Below are 23,495 nucleotides of genomic sequence, written 5' to 3'. Positions count from 1 at the left end.
CTTTTATCCTTACAGTAGGCCATGTAATGTGAATGTTTAGCTTATATGGTCATTTTTTCATGACGTATGCTAAAACATTATATTTATTGCATCATTCATTTAAAAAAAGGAATGAAATTTGAATGTATTTTATTTTGTATACTCATCAAGTGCTACTATTGTATTGTCTTACTATGATTTTAATTTTTGTGAACCGCCCAGAGAGCTTCGGCTATTGGGCAGTATAGAAATGTAATAAATAAATAAATAAATAAATAAATAAATCTAAAGACTTACTAAACAGGAAAAAACACATTTATATAGAAATATTAAAGCAGTTTAACATAAGCATTTTTGCAATTTCCCCCCAAACATTTACAGAAAATTATAAATCGACATGGGCATCTCATTGTACCACAAACCTTACCGTTTCATACACATAAAAGATCACTTGGCAGGAAATTCAAGAACTTTTTTGATCATAGGATATCATTATCATTTTCCCAACTGTAATCTAAGAGGTACATACATCTTCTTACCAGATAAAATGCTCTTGTGATATGCCCTTTTATGATGTGGGAGGAAGCTCACTGATTAGTCCAGATCTTTTATATTCACTGAAACACAGACTGTCAAAAGTGTCACATTTTGAGTGTGATTTCCAGTCGCGTACCATGTACTTCTATACTTCCTCAAAATGACAGTCATCAGGTGTTTTCCCAAATTCAGTAAGATATTTTGTTGGTTCAGTACTTAGAGCTCCAACTTTTGTCCTGATTTTGCTGATTTCATCATCCCCTGTTAGAATATGAGCCTTTATGACTACTATTGACATCTGTGGACCTAACTTTTTGAAGAGTTTATGAACTGGAATGAAGCAATGATTTTCCTCTATTTGAAAACATACCCATAACTGAGACATACCTTTGGAAACCCAATTGGACATAAATTGAAGAAGCAAGACAGTGACATCAGTATCACTCGAAAGCACAACAACTCTCTCTGTACTGTTGCGAACTGCCCAGTCTACATGTGGAACAATTATAAGGCCAGCCTCTTCCAATCTATTAGTTGTTCAAGAACATGGGTTCCTTCTCTTGTGAATAGAGTTGCAAGTTCCAGCTCATCATTAACAACTGAACCATTAGATAACTGGAAGTATTCCTCTTGCAATTTTGTTCATGCTAGTTTCTGCAGATTTGTCGTTTGAGGTAGATGACCAGAATTTTTCAAGCTGAACAGGTATTGGTATATTGTTTTCAATTACACCCAGATCAACTGTACCACTGGTAGATTCTCTTCTTATCCTCTCGCATTCCTTTACTGACAGCTGCAAATAGCTGTCAAAAACAAAATGAAGTTCTTGAAGACAACATACAGATGTTGATCCCTTCACTATGTTGTTAACAACCTCTCCAAAGTTCTTCATTCCTGACATCTTAACCATTTGTACTTGGGACATAAAGTCAACTACATCAGTGGTTTTCAATGGCGAATATGCATTGAATTCAAAATCTTCAGGGGAGAAATGCTTCTCAAGCTGTGCTATGAGAATGTGTTTTGCTGGTTTTGTAGGTGCATCAACATCAAACAGCGTGTTTGTTCGCAGTACATCATATTTCATAATTTTCTCTATTGATTCTCCCCTCTTTTTTTTTTTTTTTTTTTTGCAAATTTTATATCTTTGTGTGCTTGAGCAATTACTTTCTTAGTTATCTCTTTGGGTGTGGTAGGCTCTGTGAGGCTTTTTTACTTTAGAGATTGTGTCTGACAGCTTTTTATTTTTTGATTTAAATCTCTCCTGCCTGAAGCGCTGATACTGAACCATGTCTTAAGATATCAAGACATCAAGGCCCGACAATACCTTTTGAACTTTTCTGGGATCTTTGAATGGTTTGCTCCAACTTCATATCAGGTGCTACAGCACTGAATCTCCCCCTCTTTATCCTTCACAACAAAATGTCCTTCAATGAATTTTTGGTAAAGGAAGGGGTTCTCATGCTCCAGTTTCTTTACTGTCTCCAGGTACCAGCTACTATACTATAGGTAATTTATGCAGTCAAATTCACAAAAAATGGGAAGTAAAAATTCAGAAGTGTCAACATGCAGATTCCAGTTACTATCATTACCATCATGATCATCAGCAATCACATTTTTCACTAGTGAAACTATCTTGAGGAAGATTTCCCAGGACCTACAAAGTTCAGATTTCTCTCCACATTCTTTAACAAAAACGTCTAACTGGGTTCTCAGATATACGACCTTCCCATTTAGTGCATCAAATATTTTGTGAGCTTTTTTTTTTGGTCTGTTAGGTCAAGTACATTCTGCAGCTTTTTTACCTCTTGAATGACTTTGAAAAATACTGATTTGTCCTCTCTGCACCAAAAAGCATTCCACTGTAGTGTTTGCATTGCCTCTGATATTATTATTTATGTGTCTTATATTCTCCGTCATTCCCCGAAATATATCATCATCATAATCATCATCATCCCTTGGAAAAACAATATAATGACTGGATAGTTTTACTGCCAAAAATTTCTGCTTCAACAAGGGCATCATTCATGCCACTTCCAGTGATGTATTTTCCTGCACACATTAATGCTACTTTTGTCATATGGAACTGGACAAGACAGAAAAATGACTGATTGCATATATCAATAGCCGCTTGAGCGGCATTTTTAAAAATGGTGGAAGGACTGCATTTCCATCAAAATTAGTCATTGTTGACCTGTTCAGCCCCCAAAAAACTGTAGTTTAAAGCCAAAATCACATTCGTATGTTGTTTTGTTGAGAAAATGAGACATTTCAGCACCATCTTGGAATATGGCAGAAGTACTCTGACAATTAAAATGACATATTCTTTGAACTCCTTGACCCTGTAAACCTATAATTTGATACCAAACACAAGATAGTTACTTCTGTGGTTGACAAAAACTAGTGACCTAAAGAAAATTGTCCACCGTTTTGAAAATAGAGCCTAAAAAAGTTTTGTGCAAGAGTCAGAATGTCTACCCAAGAAATTATGTTAATCCAATACCTCAAGATCACATATCAGCAGAGAAAATCTCTGGACCTCAAAAAAATTACGGGGGTATATTGTGGGGACTGGATTATAGGGGGCACCAACAAAATCTGGAAGGCCGTTGGGTTTCTTGCCCCTGAGAATGATCCTGTAGGGTTCGTGAGCTGGTCTCCATTAGAATAACGATGCAAGGTGTATGTCCCAGAGTGATGCCATTTGACTTGCTGTACTTCATAAGAGTGTTCAGCAATCTTGTGAATGCAAATACTTTATTTGTATTCACAAGAAAAAGCAGAAAATACGACTTTTTGTTCCAATAAATCTATAGCATACATACTTCCCAGAAGGGCTTGATTTAGAATCTGGAAAGTAGATCTGCAAAAGGAAAAGCATTAATGCTTGCAGTTTGGGTGATGGAGCCCCCTAGTGGCTAATTCAGGAAAAATGGTGGAGATGGACTTCGTATTTTCTGAGTTTGACCCAACAAACTTGCACTATTAAACTTTTTAGATTGGCTGTATTAGGAAAGAACAGGAATTATGTTTGCTTAAAAAAATCTTGCATATTTTGTTGTTGATTCTAATAAGGGAGTATCATGCAAAATAAATTGATATTTACTTTTGGACCCAACAACAGTATTAATAAAGCTAGAAAGTTAACATCTACTATAAATCTCCCAACTTCTGACAACAGCAAAAGTTTCCATTGCCAGAACTGTATGCAAACAGGGTAAAATTTCCACAATTTAAATAATAGACTAGGTTAATTGTAAGAATGACCAAAAAAATGAAAAAGTTTGTGAATCTATGATAGTCTCATTCCGATGGAAGCACTTGATAAAATTTGTAAACTATTTTAATAATAAAAGCATATAAGAAGCTGTGGGGAGGGGGGAACACCTTGCCTTATATAATCTTAACACATTCCCTCAAATTATGATTTTAATGAATGAAAACCCTGTGAGATAGTATTATCTGATACTAAAGTAGTATCAGCAGAGGCTGGCAATGATGAGGTCATGGCTGGGGTGAAAGTCTGAAAGGCTATTTCTTCACTTGTGCTCATTGTCTTGACTGCTACAGTAGCACACACACACACACACACACACATTCATATGGTCATCTGTTATAGTGTGATTGGTTGCCTTCTTGTGTTTTCTTCATAGACTGTGAAAGCATTTCTTCCAGCCATGTTAGCCGCTAATCATGGACATCTGGTGACTATTGCAAGTATGGCTGGGTTGGTTGGTTCCAATGGATTGGCAGGTTAGTATGCAGCAGATGTTCAGAATCTAAAGGTACAAACTACATAGCCCTTTTTCTTTTTTAGCATTGCTTTCCAATCTATGGTTTTCAGAAGAGCATATGGAAACTATTCCAATTCAGTTTTTAGTCCAGAGGCTTAATTTGACCTTGTACACAATTCCTGACCCATGCATGGAAGTATCAAGTCCCTGTTTTAGGAGCACAAGTCACAGACTAGGGCAGAGGATGAATCTATGCATTGGTTCGGTGAAAAAAGTTTCATGGAATAATGCCCTCATATAGATTTTCACATAAACTCTCTGGGGGTTTACGTAGCAGGCTTCAACTGGAACAAGTGCCATAGCAGAATTTATTATAGTCCTAGTGGACTTATTTATTTATTTATTACATTTTTATACCGCCCAATAGCCGAAGCTCTTTGGGCAGTTCACAAAAATTAAACCATAATAAAACAATATGTGTCCATTTCTGTCGTAGCATCAGTTTAAATGGTATTGAGCATCAACATATGTGGTACTGATATAAGCAAAAAATGCAGGTCCCTCCCTCAGGGAACTTAAAATCTACATTTTGACGCAAGAAGATAACTGGGATGGGGGCAGGTGGGGGTTAATGTGAAATAGAAGCATAACCAGGGATGAACGTGCCAGAGTACATTTTTCATATCTACTTAGGGGTCCCTAACCTGTTGAGGTTGGTGGGCACATTTGGAATTTTGACAGAATCTCATGGGCACTTTCACACAATGGCTGCCATGGTGGCACCTATTCATAAAATGACTGTCATGATGGGCATAAAATGACTGATATGGACTTCCCTGAAGCCGCACTGATGACACCAAAACAACAACAACTAATGTGCTGCTAAGATAATCTTCTTGGCTCGGCGCTCTGACCATGTTACTTCACTTCTGAAATCTCTTCATTGGCTTCCAATTCACTTCAGAATCCAATATAAACTTCTCCTGTTGACCTACAAAGCTTTTCACTGTCTAGCTCCTTCCTATCTCTCCTCTCTCATCTCACACTTTTGCCCCGCTCGTGCTCTTCGCTCCTCTGATGTCATGTTTCTCACCTGCCCAAGGGTCTCCACTTCCCTTGCTCGGCTTCGTCCATTTTCTTCTGCTGCCCCTTATGCCTTCCAGAGCATTTGAGAACTACAAGTTCAATCGCAGCTTTTAAAGCTCAGCTAAAAACTTTTCTTTTCCTAAAGCTTTTAAAACTTGATTTTGTTCTGACTTTTATACTGCCTGTTTGGTGCATTCTCTTCCCCTCCTTATTGCTTTATTATGATTTTATTAGAATGTAAGCCTATGCGGCAGGGTCTTGCTATTTATTGTTTTACTCTGTACAGCACCATGTACATTAATGGTGCTATATAAATAAATAAATAAATAAATAAATAAATAAATAATAATGCTGAAAACCTATGTACTAGTTAGCACGGAGTTCTGAGCTCCCAAAGACAAAGCTGCTCTTTTGAACCCAACACACTGCAGCAAGCCAGCCTCCCAGTTAAAAAATGTAAAAAAATCTTAAGCAACGAAATAAAGGTCAGGAGGGGGAGGGAACCTGGCAGGCACCAAGAGTGGTATCAGTGGCCATTCATGTACACCAGGTTGGAGACCCCAGCCACAAGTTTACATGGGAAAAAATTATTTAAAATGTTTTATATTTATTTATTTTATTTTCAGGGGCTTTTAATTTTTTTAATTTTGGGTTCTGCATCCCTGGCTTAGAGGCCTCTGATCAGGGCTAGTGCTGCTGGACACCCTGCTGAGAGCTTCTGGATGGGGCTCAAATCCCAACATAATAGCTGCAAGTGAGCAGAGGAATTTTTACTTGGAAGAGAGTTAATAATTTTTAAATTAAGTTGTGAAGAAATTTAATAACACTTTGATGGTTACAAACAAATATTGCCTACCCACCTGCCTAACCCAAAATGTCTACAGTGTAATGTCCTAAAAGGATCACGCCTAGAACAAATATTCTCCTTTACACTAATGTTATGATACTACGATATTTCTTGAACTTCTCTCTCACTTTACAGATTACTGTGCAAGTAAGTTTGGAGCTGTTGGCTTCGCAGAGTCTCTGATGTTAGAGATGGCGGTACAGGGAAAGACTGGTGTGAAAACCACAATTGTCTGCCCATATTTCATCAACACAGGGATGTTTGATGGCTGTAAAACAAAGTGAGTTAACTGTTTATATGTATATGTGCATATGGCCTTAAAATGATTGTCTGTATAAATGAATGAATGAAGATGGATTGAACCATAACAGTAATTGTTCTTGTACCCAATTCTTGGAAGCAAGTCCTGCTGGAGGTTTATTCTGCATAATAAATGTGTATATGATGGGTTGATGCACAGTCGTGAGTGTTTTGGGAGGTGGCCATGGCTCAGTGGTAGAGCTCCTGCTTTGCATTTGGAGGAGGATCCAGGTTCGATCACCAGCATCTCCAGGTAGGGTAGGAAAAACTCCTGTCTGAAACCCTGGAGAGCTGCTGCCAGTCAGTGTTGACAATACTGGGCTAGGTGGACTAAGGGTATGACTCAGTATAAGGGTGCTTCCTATGTTGCTGTGTTCCAGTTATTCAAAATAACTGCTTTACCTTTCTACTGGTACATGAAAAAGAAATGCCACATTTCCCCTTTCTAGTGTGCTGTGGTAAATGCTTATTAATTTTATTTATTTACTTATTTATTATTGCATTTTTATACTGCCCAGAAGCCGAAGCATTTCTTCTGATATATCAGAAGCAAGGAGCTGCCCAGTTAAGCAATAAGACTGTTAATACAACAGGTGTGAAAGTATTACCAAGAAGGCTGAGGAAATTACAGAGAAGATTATTTATTTATTTATTGTATTTATATACCGCCCCATAACCGAAGCTCTCTGGGCGGTTTACAAAAGTTAAAAACAGTAAACATTAAAAACAAATATACAAAGTTTAAAAACATAAAAAGGATAAAAACATACATACTTCTTTATTGAGATCCATAGATCCATGAAAAAACAAGAATCAAACATGAAATCATACAGTTAGAGCTATTATCAACTTTCATCTAATACACAGAGAGCTCTAATCCTGGCCGCCACTGTAAGAAATTTAGCAACAGCCAAAGTTACTTTTGAGGACTTCTCTTCCAACAGAAACTTAACATAAAATTTGTCTGAACTTCTGGACAGTTTACTCAACAGTGGGGTGATTATAAGATGGCGGGCCTGATTATAAAAGCTACAGGACAGAAGGATATGCTCCATCGTCTCCACTTCCATATTCCTACAGGGGCACCATCATTCCTGATAAGGGACAAAAGCATAAAAACAACACTATCCTTATAAAAACAGCTATTTATTTATTTATTACATTTCTATACCGCCCAATAGTCGGAGCTCTATGGGTGGTTCACAAAAATTAAAACCATTCAAATTATAAAACAACAGTATAAAACCACAATATAAAATACAATATAAAAGCTCAACCAGTTAAAAACAGCAGCAATGCAAAATTACAAATTTAAAACACTGTTAAAATTTATTTATAGACTGTTAAAATGCTGGGAGAATAAAAAAAGTCTTCACCTGGCTTCTAAAGGCATATAATGTAGGTGCCAAGCACCTACATTATGCTTGGCACCTACATTATGCTTGGCACCTGGGGTCAAACCTGTTCATCTGTGCCACACAGGGCATCCAGTGCTCAGGCAGGGACGAACCCAGGATGATCACACAGATAATTGCCCCGTGTAGTAAAATCGACATGTTTTTTAATGCAGCAGTCCCACAATCATCCCAGCATATTCAAGTTAATTAACTCAAGTAGCAGAACCTCCCCTTGAAATGTTGGAGAGCTACTACCAAATATTGCTAAGGACAGATGAGCAAATAATCTCATTTGGTATAAAGTCATTATGACAGCTTACTATTGCAAGTCAGGACCTCTGAATCATGGATGTATTTGCGAAATAGACATTTGGATTAAATTGTCTTGAACGATTTCTGCATATCTCAAGCTCTCTTTTCTGGCAGGGCTCTTGAGCAGACTATGGCTTAGAGGCAGAGCACATACTTTCCAGGTAGAACATGCTAGATTCAATCACTGACAACTCTCAGTTAAAAGGATTGGGAAAGACCTTTGCCTAAGACCTTGGAGGGCATTAGAATAGACAATAATGGACTACAGTTGGGGAAATAATTCGAGTGCCATATGGTCCGCTTCTTAAATCCCTATATGTCATACAGTTTTGAATGTACAGACATTGAGCAGCAGAGCCAGCTCCCTTAATTTCACCTCTGTGCCGAAAGCATCTGCACTTGTTCAGAGTCTGCCTGTTGTGCGATTCTTCATGTGAAGTATAACCTATTGATTGATTTACTTATTTACTATATTTATATACCTCCAAGTAGCCTAAGCTCTCTGGGCAGTTCATAAAAGTTTAAACGCCCAAATACAGCATGAACAAATATAAAACTTTAATAAATATAAAAGTTTAAAACAAAATGAAACCAAAGTAAAAACCAGAAGCAGTGTAACGATGTAAAAATATAACACATTTAAAAATATAACATATGCTGATGACTCTCACTCAGTTTGGATGATCACAGGGGCTAAAGAAGCCATCATGGCTTCTTTCTCTGCCCCTACTGCACGCAGGACAGAAATTTGCATAATTACTCATGATGCAAGGCAGGTTGCCGTGTTGTTCGAACCCGGCGTGGTGTATAGTAGGGGTGGCTTTTTACTCATGCCACAACCCATGGCTTGTATTACGGGTTGTGGCTTGAGCAAGAAGTCACCCCGCTGCATGGTTGGGTAATTATACAAATCGCAGTTGCAGCATTAGTGGGGGAAGTAGCCACCATTACTTCTCTCGCCCCCATAATCGTCCAAACGCAGGCTCTTTCTTACTGTCACAGTCAAAGCTAGAACCATATCATTTGTTGAAGGCCTTTTTTGTGACGTTACTAATTTGGTTATAAATTATACAAAGCCAAGATCTTAATCTTTTCAGAACAGAGAGAATTATATAGCTGGGCTCACAATGGAAATCCAGTTGAACAACTATATTATTATAAGTATCCTGGCATTTATTTTCATCATACTTTAAAATGTAACCTTCAGAGATTTTATGCACTCCTGTTGGCACATAATAGCCTAGAAGCGCTCCAAAAATTCTATTTTTCAAAGAGTGCTTGATTGAGATAGATATATATATATATATGACTTTACAGGTATTTCATGCTAAGATTATTACCCAGCTCTTACATGGAGTAGCCATTTGGATAATGAGATTGAAAGGTTTATCACTTTTCCTCAGAATAATTCTTGGGATTACTGGGCGTGTGGCAAATGTGGGGTTGTGCTTGGAAACTGGATTAAACTTTTTAATATGTATAGCTTGGGTGTCTACTATCTAGATGGATTACATTTTGTTTTGACTAACAGGACTCTTCCTACTGTTCTATGATTTAACAAAACTTCTATAAAAATAACTGGTTGAATGCTGTAAAATAATGGAAATAGGTATTTCTCCATTTGAACTTCTTTCTTTGGGCAAGGGAAAGGCAAAAGATGGGTTGTTGGGTTTTGTTTTTGTTAAGATTGAATAGCAAAATTTGATATCCTTGGCAGCTCAAAGTTGTTCTTTCATTTTTGGCATTCAATTCCCAATTGAGAACAAAGGGGGCAATTATCTAGGAACTGCTTATGTTTATAAACCTCAGATTGCATTTAAATGCTTTACCATCTGCCATGCTAAAAAGGGATTCAATAAAGAACTTCATTGCAATCTTGTTATCCCTGCAGTTCAGTGGATTTAGAGACTGTAATTCATGTATTAATTATATTGCATTACTGCAATTTGTATCAGGATATTAGGAAAGAACCGTTCGTGCCTTTTTTACCTAAATTTCCTGGCAGAGATAATCTCTTTTATGTATCTTACTGTTTATCCGACACAATTACTGTAGTTGCAGGAAACGGTGCTAACATTTTTTTCTGTTGCAGATCTATGTCTTTGTTTATATACACGTGGTTCTCTATATGTTTTTGTAAATATATCTTGTATACCTTGCTTTTATAATCTGGTCATGGACACAGATTTGGAAAACTACTTACTTGAAATTAATACTATCAGCAGGGAAGGTCTGGCTGTTAAAAGTGTTCTTTCATATTTCTTATCAGGTGGCCAAGTTTACTGCCCGTTCTAGAGCCAGAATATGTAGCTGAAAGAATTGTGTCTGGTGTTCTTCGGAATGATATATATATCTTAATGCCACGAAGCTTATACTTTTTGTATGCATTGAAAAGGTAAGAATAAAATTATTTCCTTTTACATCCATTTCACATTGTCTCTTGCTCTGAAGTGTGACAACCAGTGAAGAAACTTAAAATTGTAAAGATTTTTTGCGCTAACAGATCAAAAATGTTTGCCCGAAGACAAAACTCACGCAGTATTTTAGTGGAACTAGTCATCCAGTCTGCAGTCATGAGGGATGACCCAGGATCTTCTATGACATTAACATTTGTTGGGGAAGGGCAGTAACTAAGGCCTAATCTACACCAGGCAGGATATTGCACTATGGGAAGCTCTCCACCCCGCCTTCTTCCGCCGAGCTCTCCGACCCGGCCAGCGAGGAGGTCGGTGGGTGGCGGCGGCAAGGACGCCTCTTCCTCGTCTCTTGGAAAGGCAAGCTACACGATCGCTTTGGGGTCGCACTGGGGTCGCATAGAAGCGGCCTCAGTACGACGTGTGGAATCCCTCTAAGAAAGCGGTATATAAAGGCAGGAGCCACACCAAGCAGAATATTGCACTATGAAAGCGGTATGAAACCGGTATATGGTATGTGTCAATGGGCCCCAACAGTTGTCAGTGCACTTCAATACTGCTATAAAGCTGTAGTGTGTCTCCTGCCTTCTATATATCACTTTCAAAGTGGAATATCCTGCTTGGTGTAGATTAGGCCTGAGTAGTAGAGTATGTATTTTGCATGTAGAAGGTCCCAGGTTCAATGCTCAGCATCTCCAGGTAGGGGGAATTGGGGAACTCTTACCTAAAACCCTGGAGAGCCACTGCCAGTCAGTGTCAACAATACTGGGCTAGTGGACCCATGGTCTAACTCAGTATAAGGCAGCTTCCTATGTCCCACATTGAAATGGACTGTAGTATGCATTAGTTGATTCATACTCTTGTTGCTGCTTGGAGCTATAGAGTGACTTGGTAAACCATTGACTACTTTCACAATATTTTATCTTATGCCCTGCCAATTCCATTGTGCAAGCGGCACCTACCACAAGCACAACAGTGATTTAACACTTCTGGGACAAACTGAAAAGAGCTAAAATGCTCATTTCTGGAAGGAGGCAAGTTGGTGGAGCTTGCATAAAGGAGCTCCACTGAGCTGCTTCCTGGCATGTTCCAGGGCTTCCTGCAAGGAAGCACTAAATCTGCCTTGATTAAGTCCCGCTTCCTCAACAGAATGGGCAGCACCCACCGCTTGTAGAAGGGAATTGGGGCAGAAAGGAATCAGTGGGGCACAAGTACCCCATTGGATTTTGCTGTTACTGTGACAAGCCATTATTCTGTCCACATTATTTTGACCACAAGCCGAGAAAAGGCAGGAGGAGCAACTAAGGACCAAGATGCAGAGCAGGGGGTTGGACTCGATGGCCTTATAGGCCCCTTCCAACTCTACTATTCTATGATTCTATGATATATGTGAGGGCTATTATTGAATCTCACAACACTAGTGTTCCTAGCGTGACCATATGAAAAGGAGGACAGGGCTCCTGTATCTTTAACAGTTGTATTGAAAAGGAAATTTCAGTAGGTGTCATTTCATAGAATCATAGAATCATAGAATAGCAGATTTGGAAGGGCCCTACAAGGCTATCGAGTCCAACCCCCTGCTCAATGCAGGAATCCACCCTAAAGCATCCCTGACAGATGCTTGTCCAGCTGCCTCTTGAATGACTCTAGTGTGGGAGAGCCCACAACTTCCCAAGGTAACTGATTCCATTGTCGTACTGTTCTAATACTCAGGAAATTTTTCCTGATGTCCAGCTGGAATCTGGCTTCCTTTAACTTGAGCCCGTTATTCCGTGTCCTGCACTCTGGGAGGATCGAGAAGAGATCCTGGCCCTCCTCTGTGTGACAACCTTTTAAGTATTTCAAGAGTGCTATCATGTCTCCCCTCAATCTTCTCTTCTCCAGGCTAAACATGCCCAGTTCTTTCAGTCTCTCTTCATAGGGCTTTGTTTCTAGACCCCTGATCATCCTGGTTGCCCTCCTCTGAACACGCTCCAGCTTGTCTGCGTCCTTCTTGAATTGTGGAGCCCAGAACTGGACGCAATACTCTAGATGAGGCCTAACCAGGACCGAATAGAGAGGAACCAGTACCTCACATGATTTGGAAGCTATACTTCTATTAATGCAGTCCAAAATAGCATTGACCTTTCTTGCAGCCATATCGCACTGTTGGCTCATATTCAGATTGCAATCTACAACAATTCCAAGATCCTTCTCGTTTGTAGTATTGCTGAGCGAAGTATTCCCCATCTTGTAACTGTGCCTTTGGTTTCTATTTCCAAAATGTAGAACTTGGCATTTATCCCTATTAAATTTCATCCTGTTGTTTTCAGCCCAGCACAAGATCACTTTGAAGTTTGTTTCTGTCTTCCAGGGTATTAGCTATCCCACCCAGTTTTGCGTCATCTGCAAATTTGATAAGCGTTCCCTGCACCTCCTCGTCCAAATCATTAATAAAAATGTTGAAGAGCACAGGGCCTAGGACTGAGCCCTGCGGTACCCCATTAGTTGCCCATCCCCAGTTTGAGAAGGTTCCATTGATAAGTACTCTTTTACTCTGATTCTGTAGCCAACTGTGAATCCACCTAATAGTTGTTCCAACTAGCCCACTTTTGGCTAGATTGTTAATCAGAATGTCATGTGTACTTTGTCAAAAGCTCTGTTGAAGTCAAGATATATGACGTCCACAGCATTCCCATGGTCCACAAGGGAGATTACCTTATCAAAAAATGAGATCAAATTTGTCTGACAGGACTTGTTCTTGACAAATCCATGTTGGCTTCTAGCGATCACCGCATTGATTTCAAGGTGTTTACAGATTGACTTCTTTATAATCTGCTCCAGAATTTTCCCAGGGATGGATGTCAGACTGACTGGTCTGTAGTTCCCACGTTCCTCCTTTTTGCCCTTTTTGAAGATAGGGACAACGTTAGCCCTCCTCCAGTCGATAGAGAGGAACCAGTACCTCACGTGATTTGGAAGCTATACTTCTATTAATGCAGCCCAAAATAGCATTGACCTTTCTTGCAACCATATCGCACTGTTGGCTCATATTCAGATTGCAATCTACAACAATTTCAAGATCCTTCTCGTTTGTAGTATTGCTGAGCCAAGTATCCCCCATCTTGTAACTGTGCCTTTGGTTTCTATTTCCTAAATGTAGAACTTGGCATTTATCCCTATTAAATTTCATCCTGTTGTTTTCAGCCCAGCACTCCAGCCTATCAAGATCACTTTGAAGTTTGTTTCTGTCTTCCAGGGTATTAGCTATCCCACCCAATTTTGTGTCTTCTGCAAATTTGATAAGCGTTCCCTGCACCTCCTCGTCCAAATCATTAATAAAAATGTTGAAGAGCACTGGGCCCAAGACTGATCCCTGCAGTACCCCACTTGTTGCCTCTCCCCAGTTTGAGAAGGTTCCATTGATAAGTACTCTTTGAGTCCAATTCTGTAGCCAACTGTGAATCCACCTAATAGTTGTTCCATCTAGCCCACTTTTAGCTAGTTTGTTAATCAGAATATCATGGGGCACTTTGTCAAAAGCTTTGCTGAAGTCAAGATATATGACGTCCACAGCATTCCCACGGTCCACAAGGGAGGTTACCTTATCAAAAAATGAAATCAAATTAGTCTGATAGGACTTGTTCTTGACAAATCCATGTTGGCTTCTAGTGATCACCGCATTGATTTCAAGGTGTATAATTTGTATATATGGAGAACCTGGTGAAATCCCCTCTTCATCACACTAGTTAAAGCTGCAGGTGCCCTGCCCTCTTTTAAATCTGGTCACTCTAGTATAGCTCCTGCAGCTTTAACTGCTGTGATGAAGAGGGAATTTCACCAGGTTTTCCATATATACAAATGACACCTACTGAAATTCCCTTTTCAATACAACTGTTAAAGATACAGGAGCCCTGTCCTCCTTTTCATATGGTCACCCTAAGTGTTCCTCCAATACTGCTGTTCAGGGGGGCACTCGTTTGATTGAGCAGAGTGGAGAGGGGCTGCTAATTTACTCTCCCCATGCTGTGTGTCCCTGGAGGGGGGAAATAATAGGTGCATGTGCCTTTCAGAGGCAACAGTAGCTGTGGTGGGTAAAGTGATTTAGACTGGGGAAATAGGATGGAGAGAACAGGCTCTGTAGACTAATGGTCTGACTTGTCAGAAGGTCATTCTTGCAATTTCAATTCAAGACCTCTGGATCATGAACATATTAACTGGAGTGACACGACATGACAACATGACAACCCATCATGAAACAAGCCACGGTGGGCTGTCCTGTCATCCCAGCTTGGACAGTTTCCCACAGGCTGGCGTGTTTGCAGGGCTTGTTCAACCCACAGTGGGTTGGTGTGTCTTCCAGACTCGTCACTTCTAACCCATCAGGGTTTGCAGGCACCAGTGAACAAGCTGCTTGGCAAGAGAGGCAGAAATGCCTGCTGCTCTGCCCATGTAATCTTGCCCATGCTGCAGGAACAGCCCCTCCACCAATTATTATTATTATTATTTATTTATATAGCACCATCAATGTACATGGTGCTGTACAGAGTAAAACAGTAAATAGCAAGACTCTGCCGCATAGGCTTACAATCTATGCCCAAGGGGCACTTTGTAGAGGCTTTCAGTTGTTCGCCAACACTTTTTTTTTTAAAAAAAAAATCAGGCTCGACTTCTGTGCAAATGGGGTAAAAAAAAATTAAAAAAAAAAAAATCAGGCCAGGGAATGTGTACAAGGTAGGTTACTACAACACACTACATGGGGCTGCCTTTGAAGTTGGTTCAGAAGCTGCAGCTTGTGCAAAATGCGGCAGCGTGAATAATAACGGGGACCAGGAGGTCCAGAAATATAAGACTGACTCTGGCCCGCTTGCACTGGCTGTCTGTATGTTTCCAAGTCCGATTCAAGGTGCTGGTTTAACCTATAACCTAGAGGTTAAACCTATAGCTTTTAACCTATAAAGCCTTACACAGCTTGGGACCACAATATCTGACGGAATGCCTCTCTGGACAATTCTTTTTCACAGAAATCTGCAAGCCACCTCTTTTTCACTTCTATTCATACTTCTTTTTTTATTATTATTTGATTTTTATTGCTTTTCCACATAATTAAACATACACCATTACAATAAAGAAACAACAACAACATACTACATACTTGTTGAGTAAGTGTTGAATACATATATTGATTAGATATTAACTATAACATAACATATCATAACATAATCATGATCATTCTTAACATATAAGTGCACCCACCATCTATTCCTGCTTCCAAAATCTCATACTGTCTTCTGCTGGCGGTTTCCCACTTCCCTTAGTAAACACAAATATTAGGAACTGTTTCCAAATTCCTTCAAACTCGTTTATTTTAGTTATACCTTTCCTCCACTTAATATTACAAGTCAATTTATCATTAATAGCTATATCCCATACTTCTTTGTACCATTCTTCAATAGAATATTCCCCTTGAATCTTCCAGTTCCTAGCTACCATCAATCGTGCTGCAGTCAGCAAACTCGATATTAATTCTTTAATTTCTTTTCCACATTTTAAATCTTCATATAGTAATGCAATTTTTGGTGTTTGTTCTATCTTCATTCCCACTATTTCTTCAATTTCCAAAAACACCATCTTCCATAATCTTTGTACATATTTGCATTCCCACCACATATGTAAATACGTTCCTTTTCCCCCACATCCTCTCCAACAGTTTGCTGAATGCTGATTATTTATCTTATTCAATCTAATTGGGGTTAGGTACCACCTCCACAAAATTTTAAAATAGTTCTCTTTTATTCTCACTGACATATTTCTCAACACTCTTTGTTTCCAGAGTCCCTCCCAACTCTGTCATCCTATTTGTACCTTCAAATCTGTCTCCCATACCATTTCCCCTGCACTATCCGTTAGCCCTTCCTCTAGCAATATTTTATATATTTCACTCATTAACCCTTTTAATGCTAAACTTCCTCCCTTACATTTTTCCCTTTTAACTATCAATTCCTCAAACTTCGTCATTTCTCTACAAACTCTATTTTCTCTAATCCACTTTTTATTCCACTGTTCTAATTGCCTATACTCTAACCAAGTTAATTTTTTCTCCTTTAAAAGCTCTTCCATATCTTCTCTTGTATTTATTTCTCTTAACCAATCCTTTAATTTCATTTTATTTTTCTCTTTTAATATTTTACTTAATCTACCCTTCAGTTCCTCCGGGAAATTCTTTAACATTATTACCGGTGACAAAGGAGAGTTGCTCGGAAGCAGCTCCCCTTTAAATTTACTCCAAATTTCCCATTAAGACCTCAGGAGCGGATTATCTATACTTTCCACCCATTTTCTCCCTCCTTCCTTAAAAAAAACATTTTCCAACCTCATCTCTACATTACTTATGGTTTTATCCTCCATCCAATCTAGATCTCCTACTCCTATAATTGCTTCTACAATATATCTTAACCTATTTGCTACATAATATAGTTTTATATTTGGGAGACCCATTCCTCCCTTTTTTTGGCTTAAATACCATTTATTCTTATTTACCCTCGCTTTCTTATCTCCGCTACAATATTTGTTTATAATATTTTGCCAACTTTTTATCTCTAATTCTGAAATTTTTATTGGTAACATCCTAAACACAAAATTAATCTTTGCTAAAATCTTCATTTTTATTAATGCTATTCTTCCAAACCATGATAAATTTAATCTTTTATATTTTTCCAATTTTGCTAAAACCTCTTTTTTTTAACCTCGTTAAATTCTCCTTTTCTAAATTATCTAATTTTTTTGTAATTTTAATTCCCAAATATCTAATCTGTTCCTTAACTCTCATTTCTATTCCCTTTCTTTCCCATTCCTTTTCTTCCTTCTTAGTATAATTAAACAAAATCATCTCTGATTTGGACCAATTTATTCTTAATCCAGTAGCTTCTTCAAATTCTCTCAATTGTTGTTTAATTCTATCTATTTTTCTTATTGGGTTCTTAATAGTCAATAGGGTATCATCTGCAAACATATTCAATTTTATTTTTCTTACATCACCAATTCCTTCTATCTCTCCATCATCTCTTATTGCATTCGCCAATACTTCCATAACCATTACAAACAGGACCGGCGAGAGCGGACATCCTTGTCTTGTTCCTCTGGCTAGTCGTATCTTATCGGTGAGTCCATCATTTATCACCACTACAGCTGTATTTTGGGAATATAACTGTTCTATTATGGTTTTAAATTTATTTCCAAATCCCATTTTATCTATAATAATCTTTAATGCTTGCCAGCTCACACAATCAAAAGCCTTAAAGCCATCCAATGCCAAAATTCCTGCCTTGATCTTAGATTTTTTTATCACATATATTGCATTTAAAACTCTTCCCACTAGACTATGCATCTGCCTCTCCGCCACAAATCCACATTGATCTTCTCCTATATATTCAGATATAAATTTATTTAACCGTTTCGCCAAAATAGATGAAAAAAATTTAGCATCTTGATTTATTAATGAAATAGGTCTATGCGGCAGGGTCTTGCTATTTACTGTTTTACTCTGTACAGCACCATGTACATTGATGGTGCTATATAAATAAATAAATAATAATAATAATAATAATAATAATAATAATAATAATAATAATATATGAGTCAGGGATAGTCAAATCTTTATCTGGTTTTGTAATTAATATTATCAATGAATGTTCCCATGATTCTGGTATCTTCTCTCCTTGTAATATAGCGTTATAAAGTTTCAATAATTTCGGAACTAAAAACCCTTTGAAGACCTTATAATATTCTGATCCTAAGCCATCTGCTCCCGGTGATTTACCCACTTTCAGATTATCGATTACATCTTCAACTTCTCTTTGAGTTATTACCTTCTCCATTAGCTCTTTATGTTCTATTTTTATTCCCTTCTTTATATACCTTTCTATATAATCCTCCAACTTCCTTTTTTGGATATCTTTACCCTTATATAATTCCTGATAAAATTTCTGAAACATTTTTATTTTACCCTTCATTGTATGACAATAATTCCCTTGATTATCCTTCAATGCTCCTATCCCATTTCTCGCTTTTTCCTTTTGTGTGAGTCTGGCAAGCAATCTAGAATTTTTATTACTATTTTCGAAATACTCTCTTTTCATATAGATTATGTTTTTCTGAACCTGTTCTATATTTATATTCTCTAGCTCTTTTTTCTTAGCTTGTATTTCTATTAATTTATATTTATTTTTACCCTGCCAATATTCTTCCTCCAAACTCCTAATCTCTATCTCTAACTTCTCCTGCTCTGAATACTGTTGTCTTCTTAAGTTACACATTTCTCTAATACAAATTCCTCTTGCTACAGCTTTCATGGTGTCACAAACCACTGACCCTGCTGTTCCTCCCTTTTCATTAATTTCCCAGGACTCTGACAATTCCTTCTGAATTTTTTCTACCACTTTATTATATTTCAATATTTTTGTATTCATTTTCCACCTATACGCTTCTTTGTAATTCTTCTTAACTGTAAATTCTAAACTTAACAATGCGTGATCTGTTACCTTTATTACCCCCATTTCCATTTTACAAATCTTGGTTGCAAACTCTTTTGAGACAAATATATGATCTATCCTGGAGTATGTATGATGAACTGGGGAGTAATATGAGAACCCAGGCTTAGCCGCATTAAGTAAACACCAACAATCCACATAGTCATTTTCTTTTACTAGTTTATTCATTATAGTGATATTATTTCTCTTTTCTACGTTAGTGGGGTTTGACCTGTCCCATCTATTGTCCACAACCATATTAAAATCCCCAGCTAAGATAACATACCCCTCCTTGAATTCTTCTATTTCTTTAAATAATTTTATAAAAAAACTCTCTATGTCTCTCATTTGGGGCGTAAACATTGACTAATGTATATACTTTACCTTCAATTTGAACTTTTATCATAAGGAATCTACCATTGTCATCCTTTTTTATAGTTTCTAATATAAATCCACTTTTTTAAAAAATCAAAGTAGCCACTCCATTTTTTTTGAAGTCCCCAATGACTTTTCATAATAAACTGACCACTTTATTTTTAGCTGATTTACATTATCGAACCCCTGATGTGTTTCTTGCAACATAATTATGTCAGATCCTTCTTTATTTAGCATTTGTTCTATTCTCCTCCTTTTCACGACTGCCCCCAAACCTTTAACATTGAGTGTTGATACTTTTATTTTTTATCCATAATCACCCTTTTGATGTCTCTTCCGATCCCTTGTGCTCTGTAACTCAAATTCATATACATAAAAACACAAACACCATAAAAAAAAACCTCAAATCCCTTAATCCAACCCACTCCATCCCCCCTTCCCCCCCACCCCACCCCCCACCTCTTCCCCCCCATATCCCCGCAAGTCTATCACTCCGGCCATCTACTTAGGGGGGAGGGGGGAGGCAGTGCTTCGCCTGGCCGGCAAGGTCTCTATACTTTAACAATTCCATCTACAATTATCTCATAATGCAATTATCAGTTCTGTTATATCCCAGATGCCCCAGCCTCACTTCCCCCCCGCCTGTTTCAGCCAAAGTTGCATCATCATACAGACCCAAGCTCTTCAGCAGCTCTTTACCCTGATCCAAAGAGGTTACTCTGTGCTCCCCCCCACCATATGTAAATCTTAAAAATACAGGATAGCCTCACGCATATTTTAATGCTTTTTTCACTAGTATTTATGTTATCTGCTTCACACTGCGTCTCCAATTAAGTGTGTGCTGAGAAAGATCGTTGTAAATTTGCACTGGTTTACCCTTATATTGTAGCAGGGCCATGGATCTCAATTTCTTCATAACTTGCTCTTTCTTATAATAATTGCCAAATTTCACCAGAATGTCTCTACTAGCTCCTTTATAATTTTGCCCCCCCCACTCTATGGATTCTGTCCAAATCACAGTCCTCTATTTCCAAATCAGGCATCATGTCTTTGAACCATTGCAGGATTATATCTCTTAAGTTTTCTCCTGGTACTTGAATAAGATGTTTGATGCGTAGTGCTAAACGATGATTCTGGTCTTCTAATTGGATCAGCCTTAATTCATGGTCCTGGAATTGCACATTAGAAGTTTTTTCAAAAAGGTCCTGTTTTTTCTCCATCAAATTTGCTCCTGCCTCCAATTCTTTTATACTTTTAATGTTCTGGGCAATCTTATCAGCTAGCACTGCCATTCGCTTATCTGATCTATCTGCCTGTTGATCCATTTTCTTGAAGATACTTTCATTATTTTCTAATATAAAACTTTTAATTTCAGCCATGGTGGCTGGCTCCTTGCCAACTGGTGCCTTGCCACCTTCCGCCATTTTAAGGTCTGCCGCTGCTATCTCTGTCTCTCCCTGCACTTCTTCCGAAGCCAAGTTCTCCAGGCGTGGGAGGTTATGATTACTGGGTTTTTTCCTTGACCAAAAAACTTTTGCACAGTCTGTCAGTCCTGCCCAGGGTGCTTTTATCTCTTTGTAATTCCGGTGATTAACAACTTATTCTTCTCCAATAAGGAGTGAGATTCACCATAAATCAAGTCAACGTTCGCTGTGAAATCTCATTACAATAACAAGCAGCTTACACAGTCCCGGCACACAGACAGCTCACTTTCGATTTCCACTCCGTGAGAGACTGCTCCACCAGCCAAGACCGCATCAATTTTCTCACTCCTTATCTCATTTCCACTTTCGCAAATATCAACACCAACAATTAGTATTCATAGTCCTTTTCCAACATATTCATTTGAGATTTATGCCCTTTTAAAGAGAGATAATTGACTGGTTAAAGCTTCACGAAACTCTTACCGGTACCATGGCTGCCAGGCTCTGCCCCCCACTTCTATTCATACTAACCATGACAACCTTTGAAAATTCTTTTTGCACTAACCATGGTCAAACTAAAACCTGATAGAGAGGCACATCATTTGTCTCCCAACACTAGCTGATCAAAGATTGATTGGAATGTGTAAGAAGGCATTTTCTGTGCATCTGCCTGACTGGATCCCTCTTCCATGGATCTTTCTTCTGGACCCATTACTTTTCATTTTTGTCATCTGGTGAAGACTGTTTTGTTTAGGTGGACTGTGACATTCCTGTCCCGGGTTATACCCTCTCCAGTTTCCACTTGTTGAAACTGAGTAGCCCCTCAGGACATCTGCTTCCACTTTGGTGTCCTCACTGACACATAAAGCTTCAGCCCCTTTTACTCTGGGTCAGGAGACATCCATTATAATTAATTGGTTTGTTGTATCCAATACATGAGAAGCAACACGGAAAAAGGTTTTGTTATCTGGCAGTATAATAAAACAAAGCAACACAGGAGATTTGGTATTGATAAATAAATAAAAACACTAAATTCAAGAAGAGTTAGATGTGGTTATTAATTAAACTATAGTTGGTCTTATCCTACCTACCTACTCTACCCATTATAAACCCTGTTTCCAAAACCCAACTCACTAGATGTATCTTCTTCAATTCCTAATCCCTATCTGAATTCTGTCTGCTCGCTCCTTTTAAAACCTCAGAATCCTCATACACACAAGCCCCTCCCACCTTTCACTAGATCTCTAATATTCTGTTAACTTACCCAGGTCATATTTAACAATATGATAACATATATTTATAATAATTGGCATATATATGTGGACTTTTTATTAAATGTATAGAAATGTAATAAATAAATAAATAATAAATAAACTGTATAGATTATATGGTGAATGAGATTTAAATTGTCTGCCAAGTTGTCCCATTTAACTTTCCTATTGTTGTATTCTTTTAAATTTGTTTTTATGAATTAATGTTTATCCATCTTGAGCTTTACATTTTTAGATGAAAGCTGGGATCCTAAATTAAATAATGGGAATAAAGCAGGGAGAGTATCTCTTGAAGTTTAACCATTGATGGTTTCTGTTCTTTCTTCCTTCTACCTAGTATCTTTTCTACAAAAGCCTTTATTCCTGCTGCAGAGTATCTGGGGCTTTTCACTGTTATGGATACATTCAGAGGTCATACAAAGAAGGCTGAAGACAAACATCAGAAAACAGGAACAAAAACTCCACGTTCCCTTAACTGACTTGTGTACTGAAAAGCAAACTTATGGAACTCTGTTCATGATGAAGACTTAGACTTCTGAATGTTTATGCCAAAAACATCAACGCTGGGATGAGTCATTAAGTAAGAAGTAAAACCTACTTTAGAACCAAATTCCATTGATAGCGAAATATAAGTGACTTTAATTACAACTAATTTTAACATTGCAGTGCCTCTATTATATATGGCTTATCAACAGTTTTATTGCAATAAAATTACTTCTTTGATACGGTATTTTACTGTATTAAGGTTTCTATAGCTTTTCTTTTTACAAACAGTGACAATACTGAAGTTATGCTTTTCTTAACTCATATGATTTCAGGAGTTAAAGATACCTGAGAGATTATTTAAACGTTGTTAATGCTCATAATATTGGTGAAAGTGAATTGGGAAGAGCAATAACTGATCAAATAAAATATGTAATAGATAAATGTCTCTCCTATTTGTTTTTATTCTCTCTGTCCCAAGAGCCTAAGGAAGGTTATAGTTAGGGATGGGTGAGAAATGTATTTCCCATACCTGAACACAAATCAGAATGCAATTAGACATCAAAATACTTTGGGTTGATTTTAGAACCTTTGTCTCCTCGTTGCATGAGCCGTGAGTCCCACTGGGATGTGGAAAGACTGTCCAAAATGCGTATATTTGGGGAAATTTGCAGAAAAAAATGCTTTTCATTGGAAAAAGCCACCTGTAAAAAATGTGTACATTTGAAAAGTGCAAACACAAGTGCATACATTTGAGAAAAAATGTACTCATTTTAATACAGACTAAAAAGAAGTCCTATGTGCTCTGTGAAGAAGTACTTTTGTTCTG

General features: G+C 37.9%; 1 protein-coding gene across 1 annotated transcript in view; it reads left to right on the top strand.

Moving 5' to 3' along the window:
• The window catches only part of SDR16C5 (short chain dehydrogenase/reductase family 16C member 5), a 47,523-nt gene extending 24,413 nt beyond the window's left edge, over window positions 1-23,110 (top strand). The window contains exons 4-7 of the mRNA XM_063130746.1: window positions 4,170-4,269; window positions 6,319-6,463; window positions 10,462-10,587; window positions 22,521-23,110. Coding sequence (XP_062986816.1) covers window positions 4,170-4,269; window positions 6,319-6,463; window positions 10,462-10,587; window positions 22,521-22,662 — 513 coding nt within the window. The 3' untranslated portion in view covers window positions 22,663-23,110. The remainder of the gene's footprint in view (window positions 1-4,169; window positions 4,270-6,318; window positions 6,464-10,461; window positions 10,588-22,520) is intronic.
• The last annotated feature ends 385 nt before the right edge of the window (window positions 23,111-23,495 follow it).

Source organism: Elgaria multicarinata, chromosome 7 (assembly GCF_023053635.1).
Source record: "Elgaria multicarinata webbii isolate HBS135686 ecotype San Diego chromosome 7, rElgMul1.1.pri, whole genome shotgun sequence".
In the NCBI taxonomy this organism is placed as follows: Eukaryota; Metazoa; Chordata; class Lepidosauria; order Squamata; family Anguidae; genus Elgaria; species Elgaria multicarinata.
The sequence above is the reverse complement of the archived record's forward strand: the minus strand, read 5'-3'. Positions and strand labels throughout refer to the sequence as shown.